At 58.7% G+C, this 19,033-nt stretch overlaps 2 protein-coding genes across 2 annotated transcripts; one reads left to right on the top strand and one right to left on the bottom strand.

Annotated features, from left to right (window-relative positions):
• The first annotated feature begins 3,667 nt into the window (after window positions 1-3,667).
• On the top strand, window positions 3,668-8,339 carry TMEM221 (transmembrane protein 221). Its single transcript, XM_059831998.1, has 3 exons — window positions 3,668-3,969; window positions 7,461-7,546; window positions 7,822-8,339. The coding sequence occupies exons 1-3, from the start codon at window positions 3,668-3,670 to the stop codon at window positions 8,337-8,339; spliced, it is 906 nt and encodes a 301-aa protein (XP_059687981.1).
• A 1,525-nt stretch (window positions 8,340-9,864) lies between these two features.
• BORCS8 (BLOC-1 related complex subunit 8) lies at window positions 9,865-18,255 on the bottom strand. Its single transcript, XM_059832012.1, has 5 exons — window positions 18,219-18,255; window positions 16,323-16,435; window positions 11,901-11,965; window positions 11,362-11,469; window positions 9,865-10,434 (listed from the first exon to the last, which is right to left on the bottom strand). The coding sequence occupies exons 1-5, from the start codon at window positions 18,253-18,255 to the stop codon at window positions 10,392-10,394; spliced, it is 366 nt and encodes a 121-aa protein (XP_059687995.1). The 3' UTR covers window positions 9,865-10,391.
• Between the last annotated feature and the right edge of the window lie 778 nt (window positions 18,256-19,033).

Here is a 19,033-nt window from a genome sequence, read left to right as displayed (position 1 = left end):
GCCAGGCTCTGGGTTTGACCCACACCAGATCACCGGGACCCCCCGCCTTGGTTTCAGGGGAGCCCCCAGCACCGCCAGCCCCCTCGGCCACAGGGTCGGGGGGTGCCGGTCCCCCGGTCCCCACGGTCCCCGAGGGCTCAGCAAAACCACAGCGAAAAAAACCCTCATCAGCTCGGACCCCCGCCACTTGTTTGCAGCTCCGAAAGGAAACCTCCGACACGCTCCCTCTCATTTTTATCTTTTCTTTCTAGAAATGAGGTGACCTGCCCTGGGGGGGCTGCCCCGGGCTCCTGCCCCTCGCCCGTCCCCGTGCTGCGAGCGAGGCCACCCCGCAGCCAGCCGCCCTGGAGCCCTGCGCGGGGGCCACCGAACCCCAGTGACATAACCCGAGGGAGGCTGCGAGGAAGTGCTGGGGATGCTGAGCGAAACCTTTGCGCGCTGCCGGCGACCTGCTTCAACAAAAAGCAACCCAAGGCCTGCCTGCTGCAAACCCCAACACCGCTGGGTCCCCCCACCCGGCACGGAGGCAGGGGACAGGCCCCGGTGACACCTGGGACGATCCAGCGCTGTGGTTTCCTGGCACTGTCCCCACTCCCAGCCTGGGGAATGTGGCAGAAGCCCACTCTGCACTGGAGCGGAGGGTGCAGGTCGTTGTGGATCCTGCAGCTCGAAGGCCGGGAAGATGAGCCGGAGTGGACTTTGCAGAGCGAAGGCAGGCAGACGCTGCTCCGTCACACGGTGACGGACCCACGGACAGCCTGGGTCTGACGGAGGGCAATAGCGCAGCGGAGCTGGGAGTCAGCGTTTCGGCTGGAGGGCGCAGGGCAGCCAGGCTGAGAAGGTGCTTTTCCCCAGGGAGAGCAGAACCCGAGCTCGGGGGATGCTGATGTGCCCTGGCTCTGTGTCCAGGTCCAAACCTGGCCCCAAAATCAGCCCCGGAGAAGGCACTGCCAAATTCACGCCCCTGCTCGTCTCCTGTCCTTGTGTGACCTCTGCCTCGGTGGGGTCAAAGCCATGGTGCAGCCGCAGGGTTGACTGTCACCACCGCACTCTGCCCCGGCTCCCCCAAGCCCACAATCCGCCGGGCATCCCCGGTGTAGGTGCTGTGTGCCGTGGGGCAGGTGGCCGTGCCGGGGGTCCCGCTCCCTCCAGCCGCAGCGGGGAGGTGAAGGTCTGTCCGGAAGCCGCTCAGCGTGGGGTTCCCATGGGGAGCACCCGTGTTTACAGCAGCGAGGGGGAACTGATGCAATTCCCAAGCTCCCCTTGCGTGAGCGGAGCCGCCCGGGCAGCAGGTGGGAAGTGGGTTATCAAGGGCTCGCTGGAAATCAGCTCCCACGCCAGCCCCACGGCGGGGACACGTCCTTCCACCCCCGCCATGCCGGGGTTCCGGTCCGGCCCAGGGGGGTTTGGGAAGAGGGGCTGGAGAGACGGGGACTCTCTGGACAAGGCTTTTGGTGCAGGCTGCGCTGGCAGAAAGGATGTGACATCTTAGAGCTGCTTTTAAAGCTCATGATTTATAGACGGCTTCAGAGTGCAATTAGCAGACTGTTAATTAGCCCTGCTCATAATCTTAATTGATCCTGAAGAGGAGGTGGGAGGGAGAGCAGAAGAGAGAGCGCATCGCAGAGCAGCGTCCCGGCAGCTGCGGAGTCCGAGACGACGCATCCCGATGCCCCGTCCTGCCCCAGACCAGGGTTTGGGGACACGCGGGGTGGCCCTTCGCCTGCCCGGGGCATGGGACCTCCCTGCCCCGTCCCCCCGCCTTCGCCTCGGGCTGCCCCTGGGCTTGGCCTGGCTCAGAGCCCCTTCCAGCCGTGGCAGCCGAACCCCCTCTTTGGGTGCAGGGGGTGCCTGGACCCCCCCCCAGGTCAGGGGGTGCCCAGGCCGGGCTCTGCCTGGCTGCTCCCTGAAAGCTGCCGGTCGGCAGCTTGAAAGCTTTGAGCTCCCTCTTGAGGGCCCCTCCTGCCCCAAAATCCCGGGGTTTTGGGGAGCCCGAGCTGCTGGGTGCCCCGGGCTGAGCCCCGCCGTGCTCTGCACCCCGAGCAATGCAGCCCGTAGGACACGGCTGAGCCCCATCACTCTCCCGGCCATGGGGAAGGGACAGAGACACCGTCACTGGGAGCTGGCTTGGGGACTTTGGGCCAAGTGCCAGCGACACAGGCCCCGGGGGCTGACATCCCCCCCAGCCAAAAATGCCAGCGGGGCTGGAAACAAGGCGGGAGCCAAACCCGTGCCGCCTGCCAAGGCCAACACACCAGCTTTCAAAATAGCCCCTGTCCCGCGTGGCTCCGGCCGGAGCGGAGGGTGCCAGCGGGAACCACCCACGCGGGACGGGAAGGCCGGCAGCACCGCGACGGGCAGCGCTCCTCCGCCAGACGGAAAGGTCACCCCATCCAGATCCCACAGCCGGGCTTGGGCCCGGGCCAGGCGCTGATGACACCAGGCTGGAGGAGTCAGCGTCGCACCCGGTCCCCTGGCCTGGCGCTGGCGGGGTGCCCGGGACGTGCATGGAAAGGCCCGACCCCGATGGCCCCTTGTCTCATGCGCAGGGGAAACCGCTGCTCTGGGGGCTGAGGGAACTCTGCCTCAGTTTCCCCACTGCTCCCAAGGCCCAGAGTCTTTCCCAAGGTAACAGGTGACCTGTAGAGTGAATTTTCCCGAATTAATCCTCCTCGAATCCTCCCCGATTCCCAGGGGGGACCTGCTGGCGGGGTGGATCCCGGGGGAAAAGGCGCTTCTGCTTCCCAGGATATTTATAAGACACGGGAAACCGATGCGGGCCCCAAGGGCCGGCGGCTGACGGCAGGGCAGCACCTCGCGGGTCCGTTCTCAGCCTTGCGGGACTGAGAACGTTCCGGCTGCTCACTCCGGCCCCGCTGAGGATGCTCCCGGGGCAGGTGGAGGCCAAACGCGCCGCTTCCCGGGGGGACGCAGGATTAGGCCACCGCGGTGTCCCCTTCTCCCCGCCCTCAGCCCCGCTCGCTCCGCGCCGAGGCCGCCGTTGCCTTGGCGGGGCTGATCCCAGGATTTTCCCAGGGGCAGGAAAGCCGGGGCTGGCCCTGGAAACGGGGAGAGCCGGGGGGAGCGGCGGGGGGTGGCGGGGGGCACCGCGCGGAGCGGCGCCGGCGCCCGCCCGTCCCTCCGTCCCCCCATCCGCCCCAGCGCAGAGGGGCCCCCCGAGCCCCCCCGCTCCCGCTCCCGCTCCCGCTCCCGCTCCCGCTCCCGCTCCCGCTCCCGGTCCCGCTCCCTCCAGCCGCCCCCGAGAGGCTCCGGGGCCCCGTCGGGGGGAGGGTGCTGGGCGGAGCCGCCCTGCGCGGCCCCGGCGGGGGGTCCCGGGGGGGTCCCGGCCCGGGGGAGCCGCTCGGCTGCAGCCCCCCGCGGCGAGGGGCCGTGCCGGGGGGCAGGACCGGCCCGCCCCGCCCGGGCACGGCGCAGGGAGGGAGGCGCACGCCCGGCGGGGCCGCAGCTCCGCCGCCCCGAGCGGCGCTCCCGGCCCGGGGCCGGTTGCTGCTCCCGGGGCCGGTTCCCCGTCCCCCGTCCGGGCTCACCGGGGGCGGAGCCCCCGCAACTTGGGCGGCGCGGCGCGGGTCTGCCGGCCCGGTGTCCGTCCGCCGCCGCCCCGGTTGCCGGCGCCTCCCCGGTTGCCGGTGCCGGTACCGGCCCCGCCATGCCCGCCGCCTACCCGCAGCGGGCCCTGACGGTGCTGCTGCTCTTCGGCACGCTGGCCGCCGCCATGGCCCTGCTCGCCTCCAGCCTCATCTTCCAGCTGCCGTCGGGGCGGGCCGGGGCCGGGGCCGGGGCCGGGGCCGGTCGAGGGGCTCTACCGGAGCGGGCGGCCGCTGTGCTGCTGCCGGTGTCGGCCGTGCTGGCCGCGCTCTGCCTGGTCCTCAACGTGAGCTGCCTCCTGCTCTGCCTCCTCCACGGCTACTTCAGCACCGAGCTGTGCCGGGGGCAGCCCGGGCCCGACCGGTGAGAGCCGCGGGGGCGCGGGGGGCAGCGGGGCTTGGGGGTGCGGGAGGGGCAGGGGGGCACCGGGGGTGCTGCGGGGCGCAGGGGAGGCTCAGAGGGGTCTTGGGCACCGGGAGGCTGGGGGGGGCTGGGGAGGAAGGAGGTCTGCAGAGGAGGGAGGGTGCTGGGGGGGTGCAGAAGGGATTGGGGGAATGAGGGGTGCAAGGAGGGCTCAGGGGTGCAGGGTAGCACTGCTGCCCCGGGACCTGTCACAGGGTGCAAGTCCCCTTGGCGTGGGCTCACGCGCAGCTTTGCCAACCCCTCCTGCGCCCCAAGATCTGGCCTTTGCTGGGCCCCCCCCAGTCACTGCCCCTGCGAAAGGGGGGTGCGGGGTGCAAACGGCGCTGCTGGTACTCGCTGAGCACTTGGATATCACAAAATTCATCTCTGCAGTGCCTGCCCAGGACGCAGGGTTATCTCTGGCTGATGAATCCCACTGTAAATGTGCCCCTTAATTTGGGGTGTAGTCGTGCTTAGCGACTGTATCGACCGGGAGCAAGTTTATAGCAGCCAGCCCACCTGGCTGCACCAATACTCGCTACTCAATTTCCCCGATAACATCCCTGTGTAAACCCAGTCGGTGCGTTAGGGTCCTGCTCCGGGCTTGTCGGAGCGCGCGGGGACACGCCAGCCTGCCAGCCCGGCTCAGCTCCAGGGCCAAGGCAGGGAAGATGTGCTGGACCTGGCCGCGATGCCCAGGAGCACCCGAGATTCATCTCTTTGCGGCAGGAGAGCTGGCTCTTCGGGTCGCTGCCGGGGTGACGGCACAGGCCGCTGGCACAGCACGGCAGGCCTGGGATCATTAACCCTGGACATGTGTTGACTTAATCATTACCGGCACATTTACACTTGCAAAACCGTTTCTGAAGCAATTCCCCTCTCCTTCCTCGGCGGAGACCTGGGCTGGGTTGGTGGCTCCTCTGCCCGCGCTGGCCCGGCCAGCCCCAGCTCCGCTCCTGGGTTCAAAGAGAAAAACAACTTGTGAATAATCAGATTTAAAAGCATCTTGGTGGGAACTGGTCTGTACGTGGAGGTCCCTCCACGCAGCTCACGCAATGGTCCCCGTGGGACCATTTTGGGACCGCTTCGACTCCAGTAAGTCAAAACTCATTTAAAGGAAATGATAATGTTTCAAGAGTTAGTTTTGTCCGTAATTAGACAAGCCCGTCAATGCCTCCTGCTCTGCATGGACATGACAGCTGGAGGCACTCCAGCAAGCAGCAGCCTCTCCTCTCAGCATCTTCCAAGCGAAGCTGACCCTTACGGCGCTCGTTAACAAAGGAGAGCAAAATATTTCTGCAAAACACAAAGTTGCCGTAGCAAACTCTGCTTTCTGCAGGAGCCAAGTTTCTGCTGGAAAACCGTTACAGCAGAAAATTCCCTTTCAGCTGTAAATTTGTCTGAGATCTGGTGTTGATTTGGGCTGTAAAATGCTCAAAGTTGAGGGGTTCAACTCTGAAAATCCCAGGTGTGAAACTGGAGCAGCACTAATCAGGCAGCCAGATGCAAAGTCACAGGTAAAGAGACGGAGCGTGCCGGCCGCGGGACAGCCCGTGCTCCAACAGCTGTGACTCGTTCAAGGGCTTACAGGACAGAGCAACCACCGCCGCACGGCTGCGGGCCCGCTGGCGCGTCTCGCCGAGCAGGGAAGCTGTTCCCAAACAATTGGATTTTAAATACTTTTTCTGTGCTCTGCTCCAGAGCCCCGGCAAAGCGAGAGGCTGCTTTTGGCTTCGCTGCAGGCGATACAAGACGTTGGGAGCCCTGGGTTGGTGTCCCTCTGCCCGGGTTCTCAAGCAGATCACTTAGTGTGGCCGTGCCTCAGTTTCCCCAGATGCCACCTGAAGGTTACACTCATCCTTGGGAGGAAAAGGGCAGGTTCTTGGGACACAGGGATGCTGGTCTGCAGGCTGCCCCGGGGCAGGAGGTGCTGGCAGGACACAGCCCCTCTCCCCCGCGACGTGGGACACTGTGAGCTGCCGTCTCCTCGTGGCCGAGCTGGCCTGGCCCCACTGGGCGCCAGTTTCATTAGGGGACCCGCTCACGTCCCAGGGCCCTTTCCCACGTTGGGCCTGTCACACTGAATTACCGCTCCGCATCTCAGCGCTGCGCTCAATAGTCCGAGCCAGCTCCAAACAAAGTCCTTCTCCTCCCCGCTAATCCCCCCCCGACTCAGGTAATTAATAAAACAAAGCCGCTGCTCTTCCCCGCCGGCTGCGAGGAGTGGGTCCAGCGTCGATTAACGGCTCCCGGCTGCAGGCTCCCGACGCGGGCGGCAACGGCCAAGGGGCTACGAGCCCGGGCGGAGGGGAGGGGGCCAGGGCACAGCATCCTTGGCTGCTGAATTCGCCCCGTGGGGTGGACGGAGCTGGCGTTGCAGAGGAGCAACAGGAGTGCTGGTCCTGCCAAGAGGATGGTTGTGCTGCTGCCCCTTCGAAGCCAGGGCATGCTTCCAACCAGCTCCTGGGGACTTTTGAAGGTGGCCAGTGGGACCAGTGATGCCCTGTGCACCCCCAGTTGTTTCAAGGGACTGTTTGTAGCTTCCCAGCATCACGGTCCTGCCAGCGTCTCTGCGAGCATTCGCATTTCCAAGCCCCCGAGTCGCCTGGCACCCGGCCACCAACCTCCACCCCGGCCACGCCAGGCTGCGTGCCCTAACGACCACATCCCGCTCTCCCAATTAGCGGAGGCATCCTCTGGTGAGAGCAGCCTCCAACGCCCAGCGAGGACTGAGGTTTGCCAGGTCAATCTGGCTCCAGAGACGCCCAAGCAGAGCTGTCGGCGGCTCGGCGGAGAGCGTGCCGGGGGAAAGCGCAGGCAGCAGGCGCAAGGGTCGGTGCTGGGTGGGAAACAAAGACCCTGCTGGAGAGGAGCTGGGCTTTTCATGTGTTTTAAGCACAACTCAAGCACCAAGCCCCTTCCAGACAAAAGGCTTGCAATCTGAGCTGAGCACAGAAATCCAATCCCAAGGGTGAAGAGAGAACCTGGCCTTGCTTAATTCAATGCACCAGCACTGCACTTGTCATTCTTTCCTTAAGGGGGAGACGGGCTTGACAGCCTTGGTTTTGTTCCTTGCTTGCTCTTCAGGGTTTGCTGACTAGGGACAAACCACCTGCAAAAAGCTTCCAACCATTTGCCCCTCCTGAGCCCCTGTGCCCATCTGGTTTCTGAAGCACAGGAGCCAGGCGGGAAAAGTTGGAAATTTCAAGTGATCTCAAAATCTTCTGTTCCAGAGTGGGAAGAACGCAGCCCAGAGCCGTGCAACCCAGCAGCCTGGGGGAAACCCCAATTCAGCAGAGGTCCTTGGGCTTGTGACCCGGCTCTGAACCTCTTCTCTATGCAAAACCGGCATTTCGGTTTCTCAGGAGGGGCCAGAGCATCAGCGTTTTTTCTGTGCTGAGACCAGGGCCAGGAGACTACACAGACCTGTATTTTTCTCACCTGTTTTGCAGGGCAGACTGGTTCCTTCTGGACAGCCGGACGGTTCGCCACACTGCCATCGGCTTGTTCTGCTGCGGGGTCTCAGTCTACCTAACAGGCAAGTGCTCATTTCCCACCGGCACAGCTCAGCAGGGACCGTGCATTTTCAGCCCAGCCCATACAGCCCGCACTGGTTGCTGAGTGCTTGCGAGCTGCCGAGTTTCTACTTCGGCATCGGGTTTGTTTTGCAAATGGCTTTGCCAGCTCATTCCCATAGCGCAAACTTTCTGGTCTTGGTGACCAGCCCTCACAGGGCCTGAAGTTTGCAGGTCAGCTGCATCGCTTTAGTTCTTCTGGTTCCTCAAGATGTTCTGCACTCTCCTTTCCTTCCAGCTCTCGCCATCTACATGCTGCTGCTGTTTGAACTGGAGGCTGGCATTGCCAGCGCCTGCATTCTCTCCTCCGGCATCATCGTCCTGCTGATCACGGTGACGCACGCCCTGGTACGGGCTTCCCAGGTTTCGCGCCGCAGCCGCTCCGAGGTCTCCCACACCCTGTACGAGAACGACTCTGCCCAGCACAGCGAATCCTCCACCAGCGATCTGAACAACAAGAATGCGGCTGTGCCCCGGTCCCGGCCTGAGATCCACCGGGAATTTTCCTTCCCTCCTTTCCTGGAGCGCAAATCCCAGCTGGGCTCTCCGGCCAGCAGCAACCTCACCTCCTCAGGCAGCCCTGGGCTTCGCTCCGAGAAGGAGAGCTACAACCTGCCCCGAACGCACAGGACGCTGTCGGCAGAGTCCGGCCTGCTGCAGGCGCAGGGCAAGCCCTGGAACGGCGTCACCCAGGAGATGAGGAACGTGCTGTCACGCAAACCTGGAGCCTCAGGCAAGGACTCGACTCTGGTGTGAGTGGAAGAAGGACCTTTTCGCCCCGTCTCGTCCCAGGGGAGCTGCAGGCACCAGGGCCAAGATTTGCATCTCTGTTTAGAGCTTAATATAGGTCATGTCTCACCAGAGCAGGGGGAAGGCTGCTTTTCCACCCTCCCACCCGGGGGTCTGTGCAGCCACTGCCTGATCCTCGTTGCTTCTTTCACTGAGAAGACGTCACCGCCACTCAAAGCCAAAAGCCCTCGGCCGCCTGCCCTGAGCCCCCAGCCCCTCCTGCCACCTGCGATGCTGCCGGCACTTGCCACACCACAAACAAGGACCACGTTGGCAGGGCAGCGGCTGGCAGTCACCCACGCAGGACCCCCACGGCTGTCCCAACTGCAGCAAAGGAACTGGAACACGTGGGTGAGAAGAAGTGAGTGGACCTTGTCCACAAACAGACCTACCCCTCCTTCTCCAGCAGATCCCAGCCGATTTCTGTGGCTCTGTGTACCTCCCTGCCCTTCTCCTGCCTCCTTCCCTCCTCCACCATCCCCAGGAGACAGCACTGCACCGAGACGGTTCATAAAACCGACCCAGCAGGGCTTCCCCACAGCGTGCAGCCAGGCGGGTGTGAGAAACCGAGGGAGGTGATGGAAGAGCAACGAGTGAGATGGAGGCCGAGCAGCCTGCAAGGTGCAGAGGGTGGGGTTGGGGTGGCAGAGAGCCTGCTGCTTGATCACCGGCACATCCACCCTCTGAGCAGCGTCTTAGCAGGGAAAGGGGCTGTGCTGGGGCAGTGCCCTGGCTTTGCTCAGTGGTGGAGGCACCTCTCTGGGGATTACCCGGGTGCCACCAGAAGAGTGCTGATTGTCGAGGCTGAGGTCCGGGAAGGGGTTTGCATTGGCACTGCTGGTCCTCTGCTGCGTGCAGGGCAGAAAGCGCAAGTACTAAAGGCAGCGGCTGTTTCCGTAAAACAAGAGCAGCTTTAGCTCGCCCCGTCCCTGCGCTGATGAATGCCTTGCTGGTTACTTGCAGCCCCGTGCTCTGCCAGCCCTGCCCAGGCCCAGAGCAGCAGCACGCTTGGTTCTTCCCTAATTCCTTATCATTCAGCAACCAGTAGAGCATTTTGGGGAGTGAAGGAAGGCCACCGATTCAAACAGATTCCCTTTCACCTCTCGTGCTGTTATCCTGAAAGACACCTGTTACCCTGAGCACAATACAATTTCTTTGGAAACTGAGTTTAGCTCTGCTTTGATCCCTGCATCCTTGGTAAATTCTTCAGCAGAACAGAACTGTTGGTTCCAGGAGAGAGTAACATTGAAGTTGCATCCTTTTTAAAGTGACCTCCAAAGCTGTGCATACAGCTCTGCCTCCCACTGCTTGACAGGGGATGAAGAAAGTCCTTTTTTGTTGTTTTTTTGAAGAACAGGACAGTTTCTTTTTTCACTTGAAAGGCTCCAACTCTGCACGTCTTTGTTTTGCCCCATGCCCTTTGAAACACGCAGAGCCAGCAGGCTCCAAGACCCCCCAGCCCGAGGCGAGCAACAGGGGAAGGTTTTAGACAGAACTTTCTTGTTTTTTCTTTTTATTATTGTTCTCACTAAAACCAAATTCAGCAACTCCCTGGCATACACATGAAAAACTCCCCTTGCAGAATGCCTCCTGAACAAAGCTGAAGTGTGCCTACATTACGTCTTTACACAGCCATCTACCAAATACTGAAAGCAAGACCTAGTTTTTTTCTGAGATATTTCTGTGGCCAAGGGGTAGAGATAAAAACGCCTCATAGCAGTCTGCCATTGAAAAGAACTGGAAAGGACAAATGCAGAACCACCCCCATTTCCCTTTTGCAGAATGCTGTGGAAAGAGACACAACTGCTCCCCAAAGCGCCCCCCCAAGAGGCAGTCCTGACCCCAGTGGCAGGATTGGCCTGCTCAGGTGCAGCACCTTGTTACTGGGAACAGAGAGGCAGGCAGAGGCCTCTGGGCAGCTTCACACATGGAGCAGGTGGTTTCTCACTCCTCCCCGTGGCTGGAGAACGTAGAGCTGGGCTGGAGAAGGCGGCAGAGGACGGCCGGTCTTGTCCGAAATCAGGAACTGGCTGGAGGATTCTTGGCTTGTGGGGCAACAGCACTGTAAAAAGAAAGACAGTCACGTCCAGCAGGCAGGACGGACACCAGCAGCCATAAGAACGTGAAGAACAAGGGGCTCCCTCAAATAAAACCTTACTGCTTGCAGCAGAGCAGCTTAGACAAACACACCTTTGAGCATGCTGCGCAGACTACAGAGCAGCATACGCCAGCCCCCATGGGTGTCGAGATGGCAATCTTTGCAGCCACACCACCGCGAAAACCACTAAAAATGCTCTGGGCTTCAGAGAGTGTGACCCTGCCACACGGGCAACTGGGAAAACACAGAACCTGAACCAGAAGCGTCTACGGCAGAGTCATTCTGCAGAGACAGAGGCTTTCCGTTCGCTGTGGTGGTTTTATCAGGGATGGGCATTTGGGCATTTTCTCACTCCTACCCAGTCAGACTCCAATACCAACACCGTTCTCAGGAGAGACAAATATAGTAGACCTACGCAATCTGCTGGAAGATATTTTAGTAGCTGTAGTTCAACTGCAAACACACAAAAATGCATCATCGTTCTGCTACCACTTATCTCTATGTGACTCTGCTCAAAAAGAGCTACACTCATGATGGAGAACAGCACCAAACACAGCCTCTCACCTACTCCATCTCGGTAGCATCACCTCACTCCAAATGCCTTTGACACAACAAAGATTTAATGTATTACACAACCAAACATCCCATTTTAAATAAGGAGATAAATTATTTTCCAGTTACCCTTTTGTAAACAAGATTATTTGCTTCCCAGTTAACAAAGCCAGAAGATCACTGGAAGGCAAGCAGCATGCTCTTTCAAATAATAGTCTAGAATCATATTACAGAGAGAACTGCTTGGCATATTTGCACTGGGCTGCATTACATCACCAAAGCCTCTGCCAGCCAGAACGGTCACTCAGATAAACAGGCAGCGTCACATCCCCTTGCTACCTGCGGCCCTGAGCAGCATTCAGCTGATCCTTCATGGCTATGGCATGTTTGAGCAGACTGTCAATGCTCTTGAAGTACACGCTGCTGTCAGTCATGTTCTTTATGGCACTGAAAGAAGAAAAAAGAGAGAGGTAGAGGGAGATGGAGGACTGGTTAGTATTTCCAAAAGCATCATGGTTTTAGAGCACACAGCCCCTGACAGAGAGGACTGTAAATGAGAAACCTCAACTTTATAGGGCACATTGCATCTTCACACACTAGCTAGCTGGTGGGTGAATTTACTGCAGGAGATTGGCAGATCTGCACCACGCACAGAACTGGGGAAGAGCTGGCACACTCAACGAAGCAAAGGCCCCGAGATTCATGGTAACGGTTCAGAGAGCACTGCCTCACACCCTCACACCCCCACCCCAACTATGCTTTTTCCCTGGCTTACACCAGAGAGGCGTCAGGGAAGTACAGACGGCTTCTACTTTGTTTCTACCACAACACCTCCAACCTGCGAACCCAACCCTCCTGCTTGGAGGGGTCTCTTGTACCTGCAGGCATACTCCACTGTGTAGATGGCTCCTTGGCTTTGCTCCTCCCAGCTCTGCATGTCGGACTGAAAGAGAAGAGAAGGCGGCATCATTAGGCGCGCTCTGGACAGACGCAGTGGCGCAGCCCGCAGCGATACACTCTGCCAGCCCTGCCCAGACAGGGGCTCTGGCTGCTTTTCACTGGAAATTGTGTTTGGATTCTGTCTCCCGCTTGACAGCTGTGACATGCTCTGGGCACGATGCACTAGCATTTAAAAGAAACATTTCTTGTGTGTATTTCTGGAAGGACTACTAGTTCAGGTCAACACTTTGGATACTCTGGCAAATTTCCCCTTGTTTTTAAATGTTTTAGCCCACGAGCCAGCAGAGAGCCAGTCAGTCAGGCTGCGAGCAACCAGCAATTGCGCTGAGCGCAACGGACCAGCTGGATGTTTCGGAGTACTCAGATCTCCTAGTGTGTCTGGCCCAGGCCGCAGCCAGGATCTGAACTAACACAGCTCCTGCAGAGTCCAGCCCTTAGTCCTTCATGCAAAACCAGGTAAAAGTCTATTTTGCAGCACTGAAAGTTCTCATTTCATTAGACCTGCCATTCAAACATTTTCACAGCCGCAAGCATCCCTGTCCTCCAGTCTGCTCTGAAACTCTGGCATCTGATCCCAAGCAGCAGTCAGCACTGTGCCCTTCCTTTCACGGGCGTGGAAGGAACCCTGTAAACTCCACACAAACTCAAGCAGCACTGCACGCAGCCAGTCCTGGCATGGGATGTAATTGTAAGCTGTAGCTCCAAGAAAAGGGAAAACCAAACAAATACACAAGTCACAATGGAAGCGCAGCTGAATTCAGAGGTGTAGCTCAATAGATAACTATTTCAAAAGTCCTTAAGTAGTTTGGGCACTCTTTAAAATATGTTCTCATGGGAGCTAATTCTCCAGTCTATTCTGCTGGGTCTAGTTACAAGCCAGAGGAAATCCAAGGGCCTCTTTCTGTGAGTGAAGGAGGTCGGGTAGGAGCTTGGACTTCGTCCAAAATCACTTCTGCTGTTCAAAGCCTGTCCTACATCAGGACGCTTGACCACATAGCTTTAAACTACAAAAGAAACAAGCCTCTACATGCAACGCTGTAGGCAGTTCTCTGCAAGAGAGGGTCCTTCGAGCCAGGACTCGCAACCCCACAGAGGCCGTGCTTGTCCCAGAGTCCAATCACATTCTACACGACTGTGTCTGTTGCTGGGAACACGCTTCGCGTGCAGAGGCAGCTGCAAAAGGCCCAGAAACTTTCCTGCAGCTCCTCACCCTGCTCTCTCCAAGAGGTGCCAGATGATCTTTAACAACCATTTAGACCCCGACATCGCACTGGCTCAGTCGTACGTGTCACAGCCACTTGCCTGTGGTCCTGCCGTTTCTAAGCACCAGTAGATTTTAATAATTTCCCAGTATCAGAGCCAGTGATGTCTGTTCCCAGCATTCTCACCCACTTCCTGGGTTTTTCATGTCCTTAATTAGGAACAAGAGCCTTTCCCTAGAGCTCCTCACTTCTTAATCTTTTCTTGATGTCCTTTCTTAAATTCCCAGGACGTGCCCTTGGATGCAGTTTAAGAACTAAAGCCAGCTATTAATATACAATAGCACTAATGATACATTACTGTTGCTTGGAAGTAAATTAACGAGCAGATGTAAGTTCTCAAAAGACCAGGGGAAATCCAGAAAGGCCGCTCTGTGTGGAGCGGGGCTTAGCAGCACAGCTACAACGCGTGGCCCCTTGCATCACGCTGTGTCTTATCAGGGAGGTGGTAAATCTGCTTGGAGAGTTTGAGATGGTGAGGAAGGTATTAAGATTATTGTTTTATCAAATCACAGAAAGTTGCTTGTTGTAAAGGCATGGAGGTGACCTTCTCTTTGCAGAAACTTTTCTCCCAGCCCCCTCCCTCCCAATTTTTCCTAGGTTTAATCCTCCTGGGAATTTCAAAGGCTGCGTCTCAGAAGAACTCAGCCAGCCAGAGACAGAGTTGCTGCACAGCTGAAGGAAAGCCAGAAACCACCAATAAATCCCATTTCCTTTATACGTTAGCTACATCTTGGGACTAAATTACCTGAGAATGGATCCACACAGAATGTTCCTTTTTCTCCTTTTCTGTTCTGAAGAATTAAAACCACCTCACTTTAATGCCTTTGCTCTGATTTAGATAAAACCTGACAGTGTTTTCACGGTGCACAGCCCTGCTGACACCCTCCTGTTCCAGTCTCTAGCCACAAAGCCGATGGGCTCTGGCAGAGCAACCCAAAATATCCATCCCCATCTAACTGAACGCCCTGCTGTGACAATGGCCCTGTCAGGGCCCTGAGCACATCCCTCTCTCCTGGGGTTTGGCTGCCTGGGCTCAAGGGCTGGACAGGCCCAGTCTGTTCGCTGCAAACAGCAATGCCTGAAACTGGGATAAAAGGAGAGTGGGATCAAGGACAACGGAGAGAACCTGGCCACAAGCCCATTACCAGCAGCCTGGCAGCACAGTCAGGACACTAGCCTAGTCGAGTTATGTTTAACCCTCCCAGTTACTACCAGGGACTGGTTACCAGCAGGGAGGCGAGCATGCTTCCAAACGCGATGCTGCAGCCTTGGAATAACTGAACTCAGGAGCTGACGAGGCTGGAGGAAAAGTCTCTAGCAGCAGCTCTGGGTCTGCTGTTGTTCCAGCTGCCACAAATAATTTATTTTCCATTTTCTCCCAGCTCTTGCCACATCAGCGCACCATTAAACACACAGCCAGGAATGAGGAAAGCGGTTAAGAAGCTGGAAGTGCCCACGCAGCGGGCAAAAAGAAATGGATGTAAACAGCAGTACCTCCAAGCAAGCCTCAGGAAATGTTTTCTGACACTAGAGAGGCAAACAGGCACTGGGGTGGCACTGGGGCAGTGGGCATCGCGCAGTCGGTTCAGCTTTGTCTTTGTCCTGACGTGCACCATTACTGCAGAGAGCACGGCGAGCTCTTCCGCATGTACAAAGGCCACTGCTGCCCCAGCTGGGGCTAGCAACCAGGGCAGGAGGGAAGCTGCAAGGCTGAACGTGAAGGCATCAAAGATCAAAGGTATCTGGTGCTTGTGATGGCTGCAGTCACACGGGGGGAACACAGGGTCAACACAGGGTCCTTGTATTTGCTGCTGGTGTCCGCAGGACGGCATGACCTTCTTTCTCACAGGAAGAAAGTGGAAAACAGCAGCAATTTTGGCTACAAAAGAGAATTCTCTGGGATGGCTGCAGCTAGGAAGTTAACTTAGCTGAGCCAGAGAGGTCGCAGAACACTGTGGATAACTGCAATGAGCATGCCGAGCAGGGAAAATGAGAGAACCGAAGGTTTTCAGAGATCTTGCCCGGCATAAACCCTGCTGCCTAACAACACACCCTGCGTCCAGCGCCTTCACTCGGCTGTCACTTCCATTAGCGCTTTTGCGCTGCCCCTTGCCCTCATCCCCGTTACGTACCGTTCAGTGATGGAAACTGATCTCTTCCCTCTGCATGACTTGTCATACAATTTGCTCAATTTCCTTTTGTTCGGGACACATTCCCTGAAATTGGGACTATCTTGATTAAATGAAAGCAAGTGACAGCTCAGGAATAATATTACAAACCTGTCTCCCACATGCCAGTGATGCAATTGCATCAGCATGTGCTATACATACATATACATCTCTATATACCTACCATTGCACACAGACACGTATACAAAACGTTAATAAATAATTGAATAATAAAGTGTCACAATCCAGGTTAATTTGGAAACCAGGGCTGTAAAGCAAAGGTGAAAAATGGGGCCTGACAGTGCATTAGCATAGACATGAAGCAGTAATCTATTCATGAGACATCACTCCTAATGAATCATGACTGGCAGAAGAGGGAGAAGGACAACAAGGCTGGCATTAAAGTGTCTGTGCTCCGTGCTCTGGAGGAAAGCAGGAACACAGCTGTGAGATGCGATTCATTATCCTGCTTTGCCTCATGTGGGCTCTTTGCACTTGTTTCTCCACGCTCCCCCTTCCCTCCTCTCACCCTCCCCCTTGTTTTATGTAGGAAATAAAAACCTCACAGCATAGGCGGGGGTAATAAGATTTAACATCTCCCTTCTCCCCATACAAGACAGACTACTCATTTTTCTTTGTCTCCATGCACAAGTCCAGCTGTGCAAGCACAGGTTCACGGTTGGACTCTCAAGTATTTTTTTTCCTCAGGTCTGCAGGTAAATTTGCAGGTCCCCTCACCCCCTCCAGTTCAGACCAAGCCGGGGTCCCACCTCACATCCTGATGGCTGATTTCCTCCCTCCTTCCCGCTCCCCCCCAGGGAGGTGAAACAGGGACGATGTGCCAAGTCAGGAAAACAGCTTGTGCCCGACTGTGTTGCAGCTCTGGAGCCCAAAGCAAAGCGCCACTCACCTTGTGCTGTGCGAGCTCTGGAAGGGATCTCCGCACATGCTCCTGCAACCGGTACAGTGCCACGGAGGGCTCGTTGGCCAGGACATACATGCTCTCCGTGAATTTGTCCGTAACTGCAACAAGAAAAACAACAGTCATGGAAAGCGGGGAGCAATGGGGGGGAAGGCAGGGTTGGAAAGGGTGCCCTGGAGCGCTGGTCCTGTCCCTAACATGGTCTCCGACACCTGCATAGATGTGTGGGCTGGGGAGGTTCAGAGAGCACTCGCTGCACCCTCCCACGCCAGCTTCAGCACCCGCAGGAGCCTTTCTGGCAAAAGGTCCGAGATTTCCAAAGTGACAACGCGCCGGAGGAGAGAGCAAAACCCCACGTATTGTGGATAACCAGTCTGTTAACAAGGATGTGAAAGCAAAATCCCGCTAAATAGGCACTTCTGCTTCCACTCTCCCCACAACAGCATCTGCAGCCAGCGATGAGCTGTGCTCCAGCTGCAGACAAACCAGCCTGGGATGCCACTGCCTCCGCGGTCCCCTACGAGCTCTGGTTGTTCTGGTTTCAGGGACCACTTGGGTTATGACCGTCACTGGGCCCTTTCTGACCAATTTGGAGGAGGACAGGAGATGAGCAGAGCCCAGCAGCGGCCTGGCTCCCGTTCCTGTGCCTGCAGCCGCACCATCTGACTGGGAATGCCAGCACCTCCTGGTCTGGAGGCTCCCTGTCTCGTTACCGGCCGTTCAGGTTCAGCTCTGCTCAGGGCCTTGAGCTCTCCTGCGTCCCAGCCACCCCCCGCGGCGGGGTCCTTCTGTTGCTCCCCTCCAGACGCCTCCCCAGGTGACATCCTAAAAATGTCCATGGAGGAGATGCAGTGGCCGCAGACCAGGGCTCAGGAAGCTTCAGTGCTGTTCCGAGCTGCCTGCTGAGCCGCTTCCCCCTTCTCCACCCCACTTATCCTGGCCCAACCTCTGCCCGGGCCACCCTCCACGCAGAAACACCTTCTCAGCTGGTGGTTTGCACAGCTACATCACAGCTCTGATCTCTCTCTCCCTGCGGGTTTGCAAGGAAAATGCTGACAACTCCTAATAGTTAAGAGACACAAGAATCAGAGATTGCTTCATTGTTCGTAGCAGGGGTGCGTGGGGGTGAATCAGGGAGGGTTTTCACCAGGCTGAAGCAGAACACCTTTCAGTTCTGCATAATTTTCTATTTTGAGGAAAATGATTCTCTCCTCCTCCCTTCAGAGCTTTTGTTTCAGTGACAACTGCTCGGATACCGCAAGTTCCGTTACGCCAGCAGACACGCCGAGCCTTCTGAATGCAAGTGGGAATAAATGCAAAACTTTATAATTATACCCAGCCGGGACAGACACGGCTGCTGTCTGTCTGTCTGTCTCCCCTGCTGACACGAGTTATTCAGCAGACCCCCGCAGCAGGGCAGGTAAAGAGGGGATGAAGCGGGAGAGGGGGACACAAGGCAGCTCCCCCCGGCAGGACCAGGCTCCCAGGGGCCGGGGGGGCTCGCAGGGGTCCCGCCAGCTCTGCCCGCCCCGAACTGCGGGGCCCTGTGGGGGCACGTCCCCCCCGCCCTGTCACGACCTCCAGCTCTCCATCGTGACTAACCCCGCGGTGCCTTTTGGGCCCTGCTGTGACAGCAGGGCCCTGCCACCCCCTGCGACACCCTGTCACCATCCACCCGTCGCGCCTTTCCGCCTCACGACCCGCTGGGGCCTGTCGCGACTTCTGCCGTCGCTGCAGAGCCCCGTCGTCCCCGAGCCCTGTCACGAACCACCGGGTCCTGCCGCCACCGGCCAACTCACAGCCGCAAAGCCCTGCCGCAACCAACCCCGCGGCTGCCGAGCCCTGCCGAGCCCCCGCTCCCCGCCGCCCCCGGCCCGCTCCCACCTTTCTTCACCTTCAGCTGCATCTCGGGCTCCTCCATCCCGCCCCGCCGCCGCTTCCGCTTCCGCTGGCGCCCGCCAAAACCGCCCCGGCCGGAAACCGCCGCGGCGCCCCGCAAACAGCCCCGGCTGGAAACATCCCCCCAGCGCCACCGTTCCGCCTCACCCCCCACACAGCCCCCCCCCTCCGGCCGAGTGCTCCCCTCGGGCTCTCCCCCAACCCCGGGGCCGGGCCCACGCCGCGGGCGGGCGTCGGAGGTGCCCCGGGGCGGCCTTTCCCGGGCCGGACCACTGTATGCCCGCTGCCCCGAGCCAGCCCAGCACCTGCGGGGTGCGTTAAAACACCACGATCGCCCCTTTCCTCATCGCTGCCCCCCCCCTCCCCGCGGTCTGTGTGTGGAGGCCTCGGGCGGGTGAAGGCCTCGGGCGCCCACCGCCCCCCCCCCGGGCCCCCCGGTGCTGTAAGGGGAGTGGGGATGTCACTGGGCACCTTGCCAGGCCGGGAGGCCCTGGGGTCCCCCCCCGTGGACCCCTCCCCAGTGGACACTTGTCCCCTCACAGCCCCGCCATGGCGCCGTGGGCCTGTGGAGCCGAAGCGCTCCCACCCCCAGGGCCTGGGTGGCCGGAGCTGCTCTCCTCCAGCGGGAGCGGGATGGGGGGGGGCCCATGTGGGACGAGGGACAAATCTGGGAGGGTTTCCCCCCCAGGTCAGTGGCGACCTGCTGCCCCATGGCCACCGCCACCCCGTCACCATCCCACGAAAGGGACTGTCGCTTTAACGCCAGGCTTTCCGCCTTGCCCGGCCTCCATGCCGTCAGC

The sequence above is a fragment of the Gavia stellata genome, chromosome 32 (assembly GCF_030936135.1).
Source record: "Gavia stellata isolate bGavSte3 chromosome 32, bGavSte3.hap2, whole genome shotgun sequence".
Lineage (NCBI taxonomy): Eukaryota > Metazoa > Chordata > Aves > Gaviiformes > Gaviidae > Gavia > Gavia stellata.
The sequence above is the reverse complement of the archived record's forward strand: the minus strand, read 5'-3'. Positions and strand labels throughout refer to the sequence as shown.